This window comes from Bombus flavifrons, chromosome 1 (genome assembly GCF_040668555.2).
Source record: "Bombus flavifrons isolate JBK064 chromosome 1, iyBomFlav1_principal, whole genome shotgun sequence".
Classification (NCBI taxonomy): domain Eukaryota; kingdom Metazoa; phylum Arthropoda; class Insecta; order Hymenoptera; family Apidae; genus Bombus; species Bombus flavifrons.
In genome coordinates this window covers 11,248,641-11,264,305 of record NC_138442.1, presented here as the reverse complement: position 1 = coordinate 11,264,305, position 15,665 = coordinate 11,248,641, and the positions used below count along the sequence as shown (strand labels likewise).

Sequence of the window (15,665 nt, the reverse complement as noted above, 5' to 3'; positions counted from 1 at the left end):
CAAACGCTTTATTGCAGATCGTACATTTGAATGGTTTCTCGCCTAGTATACAAAAGGGAAATGTCGTTGAATTACGTGGTGAGCAGGTAATTATTATTTGATAAAAATCGACGCATTTATATATTTTATTGGTTACGTAATACATCATTCACTCCATCAGCGACGTATAAAATAATATTTTTGTATAAATTCTCACCTGTATGAGTACGTATGTGTCCCTGCAGGAGCCACGGCCTCGAGAAACACTTGCCGCAATAATGGCACTTGCACCCCTGGTTATGCGTTCTAACGTGCATACTGAACGCAGGCATACTGACATAGACTTTATCGCAGTGTGGACACCTTCTGGCTTTCTTGTCTCCAAGAGATCTATGCGTTTGTCGATGTCTGGCCAAATTAGACGATGTCGAGTACTTTTTTCCACAGTCAGGACATTCGTGATCCTCATTGTCTTCGGATTTCGACGTCTCCGTTGAAGTTGAGGTTGTTCTTCGGTTTTGACAGATAGTCGAGGGTGTGGACTGAATTGATTCCAATTCAGCTTTATCGAGCGAATTCTCAGAGGCTTCGAGACTTTGACGTTCCTCTTGCAACTGATGAGAATGAGGTGAAACGTGGATGCCTAAAACTGTGTTCCTCTTTGAACGATTCTGTAAAATCTCACGTTCGCACTCGATCCTCTCGAAGAAGAGTCTCGTTCTTTCACCAAGTGTCTGTTCATCTTCGAGGGTCTCTGGGTGATCTTGAAATTGCGATTCTTGCTGTTTTGCTCGTGGGGTCATTATTCTGCCGCATTTGTCCGAAAATTGAGCACATCTAGGCGAAGCTGGTTGCTGATAAATCACGTTGTTGGGATGAATTAACGTACCAGCGGCTGCGGCTAAGCTCACTTCTGCCAATTTTGTGAGATTGTACAATTCTTCGGGACAATCTGACGATGTTTCGCTACCGCATTCGCTAGCGCCGTCAGAAGTTGGATGGTTTCCACTGTAATCGGCCAGTCTTACTCCTCTTTCAGGACTGAAATCTATGAAAGATCGACAAAAATTAGATTTATCATTAGTCTCTTTTATTCCTCTGCAAGGTATTTTTGTTATTACAAATTTTACGTTTAACAGTATGAACATTCAGACAATATGAGATATTACCATTAGACTATCACGTCGGATAATAAAATTGAAGGAAGTTCAAAATGCCGCACGTGGAAACATTTATCATTGTTAGTGGAGATTTCTACGATTTCGGTGCGTGTTGGCGAATTTCCAACGGAAATCTCGTAATCAAACTAAAAGAACTTCCAATTGATAGTTTGATTTCGTTGTACGCGGCTGTTTTGAAATTAGTGACATTTTCGCGTCATTCTTGTGCAACGGGGAAATGCATCATGTTCTGGCGCCTCATTCTTTATAACTAGTTTTTAGGAAACGACGTTTCTGTATCATATATCAATCTCTTTGATGAAACTTGAAACAGGTGGTACCGCTCTGCGCATATTAACAGAAGCTTATAGAAAAATTTCGCTCAAAGAACAGAGGATTTCTTATTTCTGGAATTTCTTTTTATGAATTTAACTTACACTTTATGTATTTAAATCGTAAACGGTGCCGAACAAAGAGATCCATATTTATGACTTTGAATCCATGTATCAAGACGCTTCGTGAAACACGAAGCACCTTCACGAGTATACCGCCTGCTCTGTTTTTGAAGAGAACAGAAATAGAGTAGCTATCTTTCTCTCTCTATCTTCTAACTTATTCTTCTCTCTCTATTTAATTCTTGTATTTTCTGCGTACCTTTATGTACACATACATATGCGTTTGTATGAAAGTTCTGGAGGGGTTGACGGCATCGCGACGGTATGCGTCGTGTTAGTTTCGTGACGCATCTTGCGTCTCCTATTCTTAAATCTGCATGATGTACCACCTTAATCACGAAGCAACGACCAGCAAATTCTCTTGGCTTGTGGTCAGAAACTTTGATTGACGAGATGGACGTAAGCAGCGCGAAAATTTTGCTTGCTCCGACTCAAGTACCTACATTTACGTTTTTGAGGCGCTAACATTACCATTGATGGAACTTTCGCATAACCTTTGAACTTTCAATGTACTATTTTCTCATAATTAAAAGCTTTTTGACGAATACATGAAACTGAACGCAAAACCAAATGGAACGTAAAACTGCATGTAAAATCGAACGTAAAATCGAATTGATGAATAAGAAATAGCAATCTTTACAGGTTTTTCGACGAAGAGGACGCGTTAAGGTTTATTTTTAAAACGGAGATACAGCGCAGAAGATGAAAAAAAATTCCTGGCACGGGATAAGCAAGGAATATTCAAAGAGACAGTTACGAAAGCGGACGTACCTCTTCCGGATCCATCAAACTCTTCTTCGACTCCATTGTATCGTCGGTGGGTGATTAGAAATGCCCTCGGCATTTTCTTCTTTATTGTGATTTGCCTTCTTCTCTCTATTTGACTCTTGGAATCACACAAACCATACCTTAGATCTATCTGATCTAACTTCACTGTCACACACGGTCACTAATTGCAAGTGTTACTTTAAGTTGAAGAATACCGCGAAGGAACGTTGAACCCCCGGATTGAAGATGATGCCGCGCGGTTTTAAGTAATCTCTCGCGTATCTTGTACCTGTTGCTAAACACGGGGGTGCGTCCGCCTCGAGAATTTCGGGCGTAATAGTTGCTCCGGCTAAGATTCGGGACTACATATAGCAGCGCAGCCTCCCTCGCCCTCCGCCGTCTCTTCGTCATCGTCTTCTTCTTCTTCAGCTGCTGCGCACCGCGTTGCACGCGCTCAGAAGGGTGCCCGACTGGCTCGTGTGTCGTCGCTGCTTCTGTTTGAGTGGTGGCGAAGTGTGCGACCACTGTATGCACATCCGTGTCGCTTTTTCAATCGAGCGTGAACGGGGACAATGTTGTGCACGAGTACACGCGTAAAAGATTGAATATTAAAAGCTCTTTAGATTGAAACTAATGACGATTTTTGCCTATTATCACTTTTTTATTTACACTCGTTTAGGTAATCATTTAAGTACCGACCAGAAGTTTCTTCTCTTATTTGTTAGAAATTGCATTATGTTTGTTAGAAAACTGTAATGTTTACCTTATTGAAATTTTATGTAATTCATTGGGCAAAATACTCTTGAAAATTCGAACACTTCCCTTACATAATATTTTATCAAAATTTAATACTGGCTGAGTTTAAAACTATCATTAAGAGAAAAGAGAAAACAAAACAGGTCTCTTAATTTAAGATTTTTTCATTCAAGCTTCGAAAACAATTTTCGTTTTAATAAGTCGCCAAAATGTTATCGACTGATAACATCGTTTTGTGTGTTATTTGAATCCTTACATGTTCGTTCTAATATTTAATAGGTAGTTAAAGCTTCAGTTTGAAGTAATTCTGTATTTTTGGATTTGATTTGGAAATATAAGACATATTAGATGGTTTCTAGGTAGAAAATTATACTGAGCTTTTTTCAGCTGAATTGTTGCGCGTTCGTAAGGAAGCGTAACGATGATTTATTTTTTCTTTGACGTGGGTCGAAATACGTGGGGGAAGGTAGGTTGGAGGCCTACGTATTCGTTTATCTGTAGGAAATGTCGACCTGTAGCTCATGTGCGGTCACTGAACACTTTGTTCTAATGTAATATTGATGAACCAGTAAGAATCGAACAAAGTGTTCTTATTACTGCATTCGCTTTAAGAAACTTGATGAGTTATGAAACTGCTTCCGGATGGACATGAACAGGTGTAAACATATAAAGTGCATTAGAGGATTTAGAGTGCGTTAAATTCGATATGAACCGAGGTGCTAAGAGGCGTTGTCACGAAAAAGATTTACATCCAATTTCAATTAACAACACGGACGAAGCATCGTTTTAATGTAAAATAATTTTCAAGTCGTCAAATAAAATTTTATCTGCATTGAAGTGTTGATATTTAAGATTTAAAAGCACGAATCCAGAGAATCGGCAAAAACAAATGAAACAAACGGAAGAAAGCATATTATTGAAACGATATTTACCAGTTGGCAAATGAAGGGATAGCATTCTATTTTTGTGCGAAGCCACCGTTGGTAGACAGATTTTGTGGGATCCGTGGCACGCGTCCGATGTTCATTAACTGCCACTGAACCGAGAAAAGAAGAAAGGGAAGGGAAAGGAACGTGTGTCGTTTAGTATGCGGCATCTTTTGACCGTCATGACGGAGAAACGGAAAAAGCGCAAAGATGGCAGACGCGATTCATCGGGACACACAGTCTTTTTGCTTACGAGATGAGTGAAATTTCCTCGAACTCGATGCTACAAGTATTTTGAGAAAACGATGGAAACCACACTAATAATATTATAAACTTTCGCTGCAAATGACGAGAAATCAGCTACAATTCTTAAACGTCTCTTATTTCGTAACCTTCCACGCTTTTTCCGTGGAATTTTTTAAAAATAAACATTATATTTTCATGGGAGGCGACTATCATACTTTAAGATACTCTGCAATGTTTTATTAATAACAAGTCGTTATTAATAAAATGGCACTTCTATTTCAGTCACACTTTATCGATTATATATTCTGCACGATCGTATAATAATATCACAGATGATTTTGCTGAAAAGGGCTTTATTAATTACCTCGTTTCCTATCGATGTAACTGAACAATGAACCACGACGAAGGATTGTTGCACGCTTCCAGGTATCGAAGCATACGCGATAAATTTTAACGTGATTCGTAGAGCGCTTGAAAAGGAGAAAAATGGAAAGGAAAGCCAGATTTTCTAAGTGTGAGTGGCGTCGTTCGTGCAAATAGAGACTATGCAGCGAGAGACTATGCAAGCAGCGGGCTTTTTGGTCGGCGATTGAATGAATGCCACGCGAGTTAGTCAGCGTCGCGGTGCTAAATTCGGCGGACGCCTGGCGTCGCTCCAGAAGAACCACCCAGCGCACCAACCTGCTTCTATCCTGTAGCCACCAATGAAACTGCGAGAGCCTACGTCGTTTTCTTATTTGCTTGCCACCTTCTTTCGTCCCGCGTCGATGTTTCACGATGCTTCTCTTCTATTCGTCGCGAAAATACGATGCCAAGTGTAAGCTGCATTTATCGACACTCGTAAATCTCGAGGCAACAGAATAATGGTTCAGATTTAAGTATCGTAGACTAACGTTGTATTGGAGAAGGAATTGATGGACATTAAGAAACAAGATATTATATAGTTGTATGTATAGATAATATCCTTTTCATGTTTCTCTTTCTAGTTTACATACTTCGTTCATTTTTTCAGATCGAATAAATCTTGACATCCTAATCGTCTTTGAAATGATTCGAAGAACAGGTGTCTCGACAACTCTATTGCAATCATGGTACTATCGACGGCGGACCTAAAAATAAAGTCACGAGTGTCGAGCATCTCAACTGACGCAACTCGCAGAAGCTTTTCTCAGCGATGGATTGTCCATCCGAACTTCTATATGTCATCAAATATACGTAAGATGTAACTTACCTCGTGGTCTCTATGTTAATAAACCAGCGGACGGGGCGCATCTACAGGTGCCTGAACGCGTTTCCGATGGAACGTGTCGCGTAAAACGCGCACTTGGAGAAGCTCCAGGTGCGGAGGAGGAAGTACGTGTAAATTGTGGTGAAGTAAAAAGAGAAGTTGGATGGATCTAGCGGCAAAACCACGTGCGTTGCTATTTTTCACAGAAATGAGACAGAAGCTGACTATACGTTTTTAGATTTATCTATACTATATATAAGCATATATTATACATCACATACTATCGAATGAATGAAATATTGTCATATATCTTTTTCAATTTAGACAATCGAATTAGCAAGAAATTAAAATTACAGAGTGCTCGTATTTCAGAAGATACGGATAAACACTATCCCTAATGGTTATCCAGACCAGAAGGAAAGGGAAAAAGTTCCTCGAAAATTGAGGAAGGGGATGTTTTTTTGTTCGATAAGGAAAACAGCGTCATTAAGTGCAATCCTATTCCGTTTCGATCGTTCGGTAAAAAAATAAATGTTTCGGCGAGTGTGTCAAGTATCGTCTCGAAAAGTATCCGGAAACGCCTGGTTCTTCTTATAAATCAGCGTCGGTACACTCCCTCTTTCCACGACCATGTCATTTAGCGAGAAGTTTTCTGCTGGAAAAAAAAGGAAAAGCACGCGATCGCTATTTAAAAGGCTCGTAGGTGGGTGGCTTTTTAGCCGAAGTATATACCGACGTAGGGAGAGGGCTTCGACTTCGCTCTTCGGCCTCAGTATGGGGTTGCCGTGCTATTTTCAGGCCGGTGGCTCGATGCAGCTGTCGTGTTCTTCGGGTAAACCACCTCTCTTCTATTCCACGGTCACTCGCGGGACAAGGTAGAACGTACAGATTGGAATTCTAAATTCACGATTCGAGAATTCGTAAAGGATGACGCATCTTCGCTAATTCTGACCAAAATTAGACGATCGCGATAAAAGAAACGTAGTACTACCGGAAGTTAGTTTTATCGTTTTACCCATTCTCGAAATTGATATCCTTCTCATGTTATTTTCATTTATCTAACCATTTTCCTTTGTTATTCTCTTTTCTCGATGTTTTTAAAACCTTCCATTCTTTACGATTAAAGTTGTTCTTTCTACTGTAGAATTGAAATGATAATTAATAAAACGCACTAAGGCTGAATGTATTAATAAAAAAAATATTTTATTTGTCAATGTAAGAACTACGCGAAGTTATACTTTTGTACGGAATAGTAAAAGGCACCAGGAGATAGAAAGATAGAAACTATGAGAACTATTTAATTGATTGCCTCCAGCAAATGTACGGGGAGAAGTGCGTGCTGAAGAATAGAAGACGTGGATGAAGAAGATGACAAGATTCGAAGATCTTGGCAACGAGCCAGACGAGATTTTCAGTCGTCTACGTGTACTTCCAACTTTCATCTGTCTCCTCTTCTAGCCACCGTACACGTCCTCTAGGACCTAGGGTGCAATGACACCGGGTTTTAGATGACAATTTTCTATTTTCAGTACATGAGTCATTGTATGCACATATCTGTTCTATGTAAAGTTGTTGGTTTTCTATGAATTCTTAAAATTCCAGAAAAGTGGCTTTACAATATAAGAATCTAAATTATTAATTTAGTAAACTTGCGTGAAATACTATAATCAAATGCAAGTTTATGAATCTCGACGTATAATAAGGCGAAGACAAGAAAGAAAGAAGAAAGGAGTATTAGAAGGTTAAAAAATATTAACCGGAACGGCCCTTAATTTAGTTTCGGGTGCAAGAGGTTAACACAGGGTGGGGATGTCCGTGGAAGTGCTCCAACAAGGGGAGAATGCCGTCATACGAAGCACGTTGGTTCATGTTTGGAGGAATGTCTTTGGGTATAAAGGGAGACAGTTCCTTCCGCCGACGGCGAACAGCCGCCTGTTTCACCCTTCTCGCTCCTCAGATTTGTTCCCTTTCTTTATATCGTTTTTCTTGCGATTCGTCGTCACTTACTATCTATTAAGATCAATGAATAGATATTTTTACTCAAAGCTTTTTTACACAAAGGAAGTCTTATAAATTTTATCAAAATCATCTGAAAATCAATTTATATGCGAATATATAATATATTATATTTTTATTATGTATATACACCAAAAAATAAAGAATAATTTAATGATCAATTTCAGGAAAGCATGCAGAATAATGAAATTTATAAAGAGGACGAAAGTATAGTAATTCGTAGATTAATTGCATGCCGATCAGACTGTAGAACTAAATGGCTTCGCAGGTGGCAAGCAGGCATGCGAATCTAAAAAGGGTCACACACACGAGCACGTGCTCGCATTTTGCACAACCTTTTCAAAGACGGAGGCGATCAGCTGGCGGTATTCTCTCTTCCTTTTCCCCTCTTATCTCCTTCAACGACGAGAAAAAAGAATTAAAAAGGATAAAAATGAGCATACACCCCCTTCGTCCGCACCCGCATCCTGTGCCAGAGCATAGTGCTGCTTTCGTAAAAACCGGCCTGTCGGTTTCCATTCAAAATGCGCGAGTCACGAGGGCTCATTCACAAATTTCACGACGAAATTCTACACTCGGCCGGACCGTCTGCGATCTTGATCGAGACAACAGAGACAAACACATAAGAGTGAGAGCGATCGGGATATCCTTATTCTTGAAACCTCTTGTTGCTGGATTTATATTCACGTAAGCTTTTTTTTTGCAACAAAAGAACCAACGATGGTTCATAATGACGTACACGATGCATTTAAATTCGTCGTAACCGGTATGAGCACAGGAATTTATCGTGCAGTCAGCTGATTTTACGTATCTACATAGACTGACGTATAAGATCTTTAAATGATCATAAAAATAAGGACACCCGAAATTCTATTGAAAAAAGTAATCAAGATATGAGGTTTTACAAAAAGACTTTGTCACGATCAATATTTTTGATTGACACTGACGAATGCACGAACATTAGTACAAATGATATTAGATAGAAAATTCTGTTCATTGATCTGCGTTGACTGAAATATACTTAATGATCATGTAGATTATTGCCCGTTTGAGATCTGGAGAATGTTGATGACTTCCGTCTCCCGCATCAAGCATCGGAAGCGCTAGGATGTAAAAGAAAGAAGGATGAACCGTTAACGGGACGCACGGGTGCTGTTCGATGATTATTCGACCGAGTGTCTGTTTTCTGATGGGATACATCTCCTGTTGCAGTAGGTGGTTCCTTCGCGTACGGACCACGTGCCACGCTGATCCTCCCTCGTTGATTCTCTTTCTTCCATTGCCGTCATCCAGACGGCTTTAAGGAGAGATGAAAAAAATGAAGGGGACGGAAAAAGAGGAAGTGGACTAGACGATGAGGGGGCTGAGGTCGTAGTCCTGAACAGTTTGCTGGTAGATTCATGGAATTCATCCTTCTACGCACTTTTAATCGGTATTGTAAAAAAAAGTTACTTAATAAACTGATAAAGTTACGTATAATATACCACATATTTACTGTGAAAAAATTAATATGCTAGTTAAAGAAGAAAAGATTAGAAGAATAAATGAAAGAGTAGAAAATAATTGGGATTGATACCTGTGTTAATCGTTCATATTATACTGAGATTATGAAAACTTGGATACGTTTAAAGGTCTAGTGATTATATTGTCCCCACTCAAACGTTCGTCCATGGAAAAGTTGTAAGAGGGGTTAAAGGGCAGGAGGGTCGCAGACACCGAGTCACCAGCGGCAACGGGCACGCGACCGACACGCGCCCTTCTTCTGTCTCTCTCTTTCCTATCTTCCCCTTCTTTTACGCTTCTTTTTCCACCGCAGCTTCCCTTTACACGCACATGCATTCATCTCTTACACGTGATCATCTTGAGTTTACGCGCGCGTATTAGATGAAAGGCTGGTGTTTTGTCACATAATTTGAGATAGCGTAATTTGTAAATTAGTCGAGAAATGTTTATCAGTATTACTATGCGAGGTAACACAGATATTATGGTGTTCTTGACACTGACGCTAATGGTAATTATTTAAATATCATTTAATATACAAATAAATAGTGTTTTATAAGTTAATTTAGTTAATTCATTTAGTTAATTCATAAATTTATTGTTTATAAAAAGGCATTTACGTAAAGTATGTAGAATTTTAAAGGCCAATTCATGCGCCAGGTTGTTTCTGGTCTCATAAAAAATATTTTAAGTGACCTTTTGCGTCTGCTCGGTACATGTATACGTGTAGGTAGCTCATTCAGATTTCCTCTTTCTAGTGGCTCATTGAAGAATCCAGGCGCAAGAAGGTGCTCGTTGCACATTATCTCAATCCTTTAAACAGTTTCCGTAGCGATTAATGAATGACATGGGAAGAACTAGTAACCGTTTTACTACACGGAAATCACAAGAAAGAGAGACTTGTAATTTTTGTTTAATAGCAAAGCGGGAAACATTTTTCGAATCGCATTGCATTGGCGTTGTCTGAAAACATTACTGTATGAAAATTGTACGAAGAATGATTAAGGTCGATGAAGACGAAAATGCGATCTGTTGTCGTAACGAGGGAAATCGGACATCTCTAAGTATAGCTCGTATTTGCATGCAGATCAGGGACGGATCGTACTGGGTTGCCAAGCTGCTACAACGTGCAAAGTCCACAAGGTTTGTAGTACAAAATTTTTAGTCTATTTTTTCATGTTATGAAACGTTTTTGTAAATAAGAAACATCATCGTTACCGTGTTACGATACATTCATTTGGTATTAAAATCTGTACATAAATTCTATTTTCAGGATATTATATTTTTTATATTTTTTATTCTTACATATGTATAGAAAAATTTCATTCATGACGTTTCAGCAATCATTTGTATCTACTTCGATGACGATTACGAACTTGGCAATGCTCGGAAAGAAGCGCCATTGTTGCACAATCAAATTCCTTCTTTCGGCTTTGGGATACTGATTTCAAAATTTCTCATTGAGAAGTTTCTGTTATTGTTACGAGAGTTTATAATACTTTATATGAGGTGGTTTCTAGGATCAGTTATCATTATCGATCAGTGTTAAAGGACCACGTAGGATTTGCCAACGAGGAAAGCGAGAGCCTCGTGCCAAGAGCGTTTAATGACACTTTATGAAAGACACTTCGTGAAGCTAAGAGAGATGGTTTTTGTCTTGTTTGTAAACATACAATAATGTATAATAGGAGAAAAGATACACTATCAATATAGTAGTACACAAAAAACTAACTAATAAAAATGATAAATATTGTTAATTAGATGCAAAGAATAATCAAAGAAGCATGTAAATAAAATTAAATAATAATACAAGAAGATAAATTAGATGCATCTAATGACGTTTTAAATGAGCATGAATTCACGAAATTAAAACCATGACCATTTTGCAAACTCCTGGCCGACCACCAACGATTAACCATTTATAATTGCGAGGATACTACATTTTGGCACGTGACACAGCATTTATAGATCGCATCTCGATTTAATCGTCGTCGTTTCAATTATTTTTCTGGCTACTTGTCATCAGAAGCGTGGATCCGTGGATCCAGTCGATGCCAATGATCGAAAAATAGATCCGAGCGCAACCTGTTCGAAATAGCTGGCGTGAAACCTGTAACGTAGCTGCGTGTGTGCCGCTAATGTCAGCACGTTGAACGTGTAGATCGGTATTGGAATACCGACATCATGGTCGGCATTCAAATGCAAAACACGACACAAGTCAAGTGATTGCTGGCTTTGGCGATGAAGGTGTATATTGTTTCAGACAATATCTATCTATAGGTTGATCGACCTTTGAATGATAAGATTCTATATCCTATGATCAATGGTATTTCTTCAATTCCATTTTCAACCCTTCGAGAGAAATTGACCCTGTTAATTGTAGAACCTTCAATAACGTTTGCAACCCAGGTGGTAGGTTTCTGCGATTCGCGGGGCAAATGGAGATCATGCTCGAAGGTGTCTAAGCTAAAGGGAAGGAAATCTAATTATAGAAGTCGTTGTACCGCGTGCTGAAAGTGGTGGAGGGTGTGAGTACGGGTGCACGAATGAGAATCGGTTGCATTGGGCGGCTATAAAATGCAGGCTGCATCCGCTCGCCGCAGATGTACTTGGAATGGAGTTCCAGTACTACGACGAAACCAAAAGAATCTCTCGTTTCGAGGTTCTATGCCCTTCCAGATATCGAGGACAATGAACTTGAAGTGTACGCGATAGAAACAGATTCCATGGATTCTTGTTTGACGGAAGATCGATCGCGAAAGGAATGCGAGGTGCTCCGTTACTCTAAACTAAACTGAATTTGACCACTTCCAGACATCTGGATACACTTTCACTACCATCGTTCTTGCTATAATGTAGATGAATGTCAAAATGTTTACCGTTTCTTCATTGTTAAACATTTAGACTTAAAAGCTACAAACATGTATTTCAGAAAATTAACAGTGGTGAAACTAACCACCCCTACAATATTTATAACAGTTCTGGCTGGAATCTCATTTGAATGATTGTCTTATCACGAGTAGAGCAAGTTCATTATAGTATTCATTCATGCAGGAGCCATGTGGTTCCTTAATCGACCCTACGATATTTCCTGTTTAAGTGATAGAAGGGATCAAACATTTACTACTAAAACTTTACAAAGCAACAAATATTGCTTACTAATAGATCATTCTTGCCTTTTAAAAAATACTAAGCTCATTTTTAATTTTATGAATAATCAGACAAACACGTAACATATATCGGTCTGGTGCTTATAACAGCAAATTCTAATAACAAAAAAATCGAACAGAAATAAAAATATTTGTATCATAATTTCATACGCGTTAACTATTTCTTACGGCTGATACGTTTATCGTCAATCTTACCCGTACAAATGATTGGTCACCCAACTGCACCAGCTGTGACATTTCGCACACGATCGACTCCTGCCGCTCGGACCGTGATTATTATTGTTTCCTTTATCTTTTTTTCTTTCTCTGAAAGTAACGGCGCGTGTGTCTGTGACGTGGCCATGTAAGGGCTAGGCGGGGGTGCTGGTCGCTAATTTTAGTTCGTCTCCAGGGTTCCTGGAGTTGTCGGCGAATCGGCAGCTGGTGATTCAAGACGTAGCCTTGCACGTGGGTACGTGTCTCACCGTTCACGCACGACGGACATCCCCCTTCTTGTTTCTCCTCTCTTCGAAGGAGGTCGACGTGTCCACTCGTTTCGTTCCAGATGTGTGCTACGTTCAAAGTCACGCGATATATTAGACATACTGCTGGGTATTAAGACGAACGATTTCGAGGTCATTTTGGTTGTTCGACTTGAGATTAGATTGGAAAAGATTAATATCTTAGTACTTAATCGAAACGAATCTTTTAAGGTAAAATCTTTTGATTTTGTTTATTAAAGATTATGTGAGAGAATATATATATATTTGATTGTATTTAATTACTCAAAGGTATTCTTCAATTTTGATGGAGATTGCTATCTGGACTCTTCAACCCTTGAAATCAAAAGGCAGAGAAGAAAGAGAAAGGGAGAAGGAAGAGGAAGGGACGCGTGTGTCTCTTTGAGAAGGAGCTAAAGGGGAAACGGAGGAGAGGTAAACGAGATCTGGCGGCGGCTGGTGCAGCGGATGTTTGAAGCTGCTGAAAGTGAGGCGGTGCGGTGGTTCCTTTCGTCTTCTTTCTCTGTCTTTCCTGTTGCGTTTCCTTCATCAGTTAGCCACGATCACGGTAAAACACGGTTCGCGGAGGAAGCACCTCGGCGGATGTGATGTTTAGGACATGGACCGGACAAAAAACTCTTTCCGTATAAATAGGCAACAGTGGTTGGTCCCGGTATTGCCGTTTAACTTTTGACCCACATATTTTCATTGATTATTTATGAAGGCTCGTATTTCTTTTTTCTTTATAGTAACCTTGCGTGGCTTTGATATAGAAAGTAAAATTACATGTATTAATTAAAAATTAACATTCGACTAATACTAATAAATTAGTGGTAAATTAGGTCTTATGTTTTAGTGGTCTCGGTTGACAAGAGGATGATGATTCTAACGAAGTTGTAAATGCGTTGGTAATATGATCACTGTAAAGAACTGCAGCACTTGTTGGCCTGTTTCCACTTGGGTTTCGGAAGTCAAATCTTTTTTGACCTGCAACCTGCTAGGTCAAAAGAACGCGATCCTCTTCACAACTGTGCCGATTCATGTTACGGTAACAGAAACGGAAGGAAAATGATGAAGCTATTAACACACTAACCTACTCGTGTCAATAACCTGTTTACTCTCTTAACACGCGTCGATTATAATACTACATAGAAATCGTTATTGTTAGATACGAGAGAAATATAGTATAATATAAATACGACAAGGTATAAATGTTTTTAAAGTGCGTATACTGTTAAACATTACTACATACTAAATAATTTAGTGAGACTAAAGGGGTACACGACGCGTGGATCGAGTCAGATATGCTCGACACGTGGTTGTCGATATTCCAGGCTCCTGCCGAGAAACACAGACCTCCCAGTGTCATCCGACCACCATGTGCACGCGAGCTCGGTGAAGTCCCTCTCAGGTTTTGAAATTGTCTTCTATTTGTCATGGTATCACCGAAACCGAATGGCATGTAAAAAAGCAGAGAGAGAGAGAGAGAGAGAGAGAGAAAGAGAGAGAGAGAAACCATCCGAAAGACCAACGCACGGTTTACACCTCCTCGGTGTGCTCGATGAAAATTTAAATAGATCTTTTCGAAGCGACAAGTGCTCTGCATATACTCTGTGGGAGAGTCTGTTTGGAATTACTGTTTTTTTTTTTATAAAATAGATAATATTACAAAAAAATGGAAAACGACTATCTGAGAATTGGTAAGAATGAATCAAAGTTGCTGTCTTAGAAATATTATATTTTACCAAGATCAATGCTGATCAGTAGTTGTAAGCGGCGTAAGTGAAACTGAAAGCAACGGCCGAGGTAGTTGTATTTTCCCTTGCAGTTGTCACCTGCTCTTGCTGCTTGACCAATTGAAATAAACTTACGTCTGCCACTCAACCAGAGTGCAGCAGGCCTGTGCCCATTTTCGAGGAATACGACACCCTTACTTTTACGATACTTTGCATATGCCTCTTAAACTCGTTATTGTTTACCCTTGCTAAAAGTTTTACGTGTTCAAATGTAAATTAAACTGCAATTGCAGAGTGTATTTCAACTGAAATCAATTGAATTTTAAGGATAACAATAGATATCGCATAGCAAAAAGTAATTTATATTTATGTATAATATTAAAAATTGAATGTTTTAAACATCATTGTTTTCATATCTAAAATATCATAAAGCCATTTAGGTCTAAAAATCATATTCAAAGTATGTGTAAACTGATGTCCTTCGAAAATGTAGGAAACCTAGGAATAAATAAATGTATGGTATTAAATTTATTCGATTATTATTCGTAGTAAAAGTAACTCACATCGAGGGGAAAATGAGGAGGATAAGTGTGATTCGAAGCGATGTGGAAGAATACACTGACTGTGACTTGAGGTTCGGGATACGCTGGAGTGGGTACACTCCAAAGAACTTGGTATGTATAAATTTCAATATTATATTTATATTGAAGGCCCATGAAGTTTACATGGAACATCCAATCCTTTAAAGCCTACAGGAACACTGTATAAAAATATTCGTCTAAAGATTTATTATAAATAAAAATCTTTATATATCTAAGTTTTACTGATAATGCATTCCACGATTTCATTTCATTTGTCACAGCTTCTAATCCATTTCGTGCGGTCAAACTGCCACACGTAGGCCATTCATTACCGAAATAGCCTAATTTCCGCGTAGTTATACCAGTCACATTGTCAAAAGTAAGTTCACCCTATTAAATTCTGTATTTGAAAATTTCAACATTATAAAATTAGATGGAAAGAATTTTTTACAAACCAAGTTATTGATTATCCTGAATGCATTTAACGTTGCCTGATCAACGAATCTTTTAATAAAGTCTGTTGTAGTACGATAGCATTGATACAAGTGACCGTCAGCTTCAAGCGTGATATTATATGCTGAGTGTTTATGTAAAAGCATATTTACGGGACGTGAAAATTGTAGAAACGAATATTTTCTTTGAGTTTCCAAAAATTTATTTCACCG

At 38.8% G+C, this 15,665-nt stretch overlaps 1 protein-coding gene and 2 long non-coding RNA genes across 3 annotated transcripts; 1 reads left to right on the top strand and 2 right to left on the bottom strand.

Annotated features, from left to right (window-relative positions):
- Positions 1–948: 948 nt before the first annotated feature.
- LOC138181301 (uncharacterized) lies at positions 949–2,351 on the bottom strand. The gene is made up of 3 exons (XR_011173483.1): positions 1,577–2,351; positions 1,149–1,484; positions 949–1,027 (listed from the first exon to the last, which is right to left on the bottom strand). It is a non-coding gene; the product is annotated as an uncharacterized LOC138181301 (long non-coding RNA).
- A 2,629-nt stretch (positions 2,352–4,980) lies between these two features.
- LOC138181294 (uncharacterized) lies at positions 4,981–7,122 on the top strand. The gene is made up of 3 exons (XR_011173482.1): positions 4,981–5,236; positions 5,303–5,505; positions 5,569–7,122. It is a non-coding gene; the product is annotated as an uncharacterized LOC138181294 (long non-coding RNA).
- Positions 7,123–14,797: 7,675 nt separating this feature from the next.
- On the bottom strand, positions 14,798–15,599 carry LOC138181948 (A-kinase anchor protein 14). The gene is made up of 4 exons (XM_069117353.1): positions 15,456–15,599; positions 15,244–15,390; positions 14,983–15,168; positions 14,798–14,917 (listed from the first exon to the last, which is right to left on the bottom strand). Exons 1-4 carry the CDS (start codon positions 15,597–15,599, stop codon positions 14,798–14,800), a joined length of 597 nt encoding a protein of 198 aa, XP_068973454.1.
- Between the last annotated feature and the right edge of the window lie 66 nt (positions 15,600–15,665).

Coding starts and splice junctions, on each gene's coding strand:
- LOC138181948 (XM_069117353.1), bottom strand. CDS start 15,599: ATGCTTTTACATAAACACTCAGCATATAATATCACGCTTGAAGCTGAC. Junction 15,169..15,243: donor AATCGTGGAATGCATTATCA/GTAAAACTTAGA, acceptor GTGTTCCTGTAG/GCTTTAAAGGATTGGATGTT. Junction 14,918..14,982: donor CTCCTCATTTTCCCCTCGAT/GTGAGTTACTTT, acceptor ATTTATTCCTAG/GTTTCCTACATTTTCGAAGG.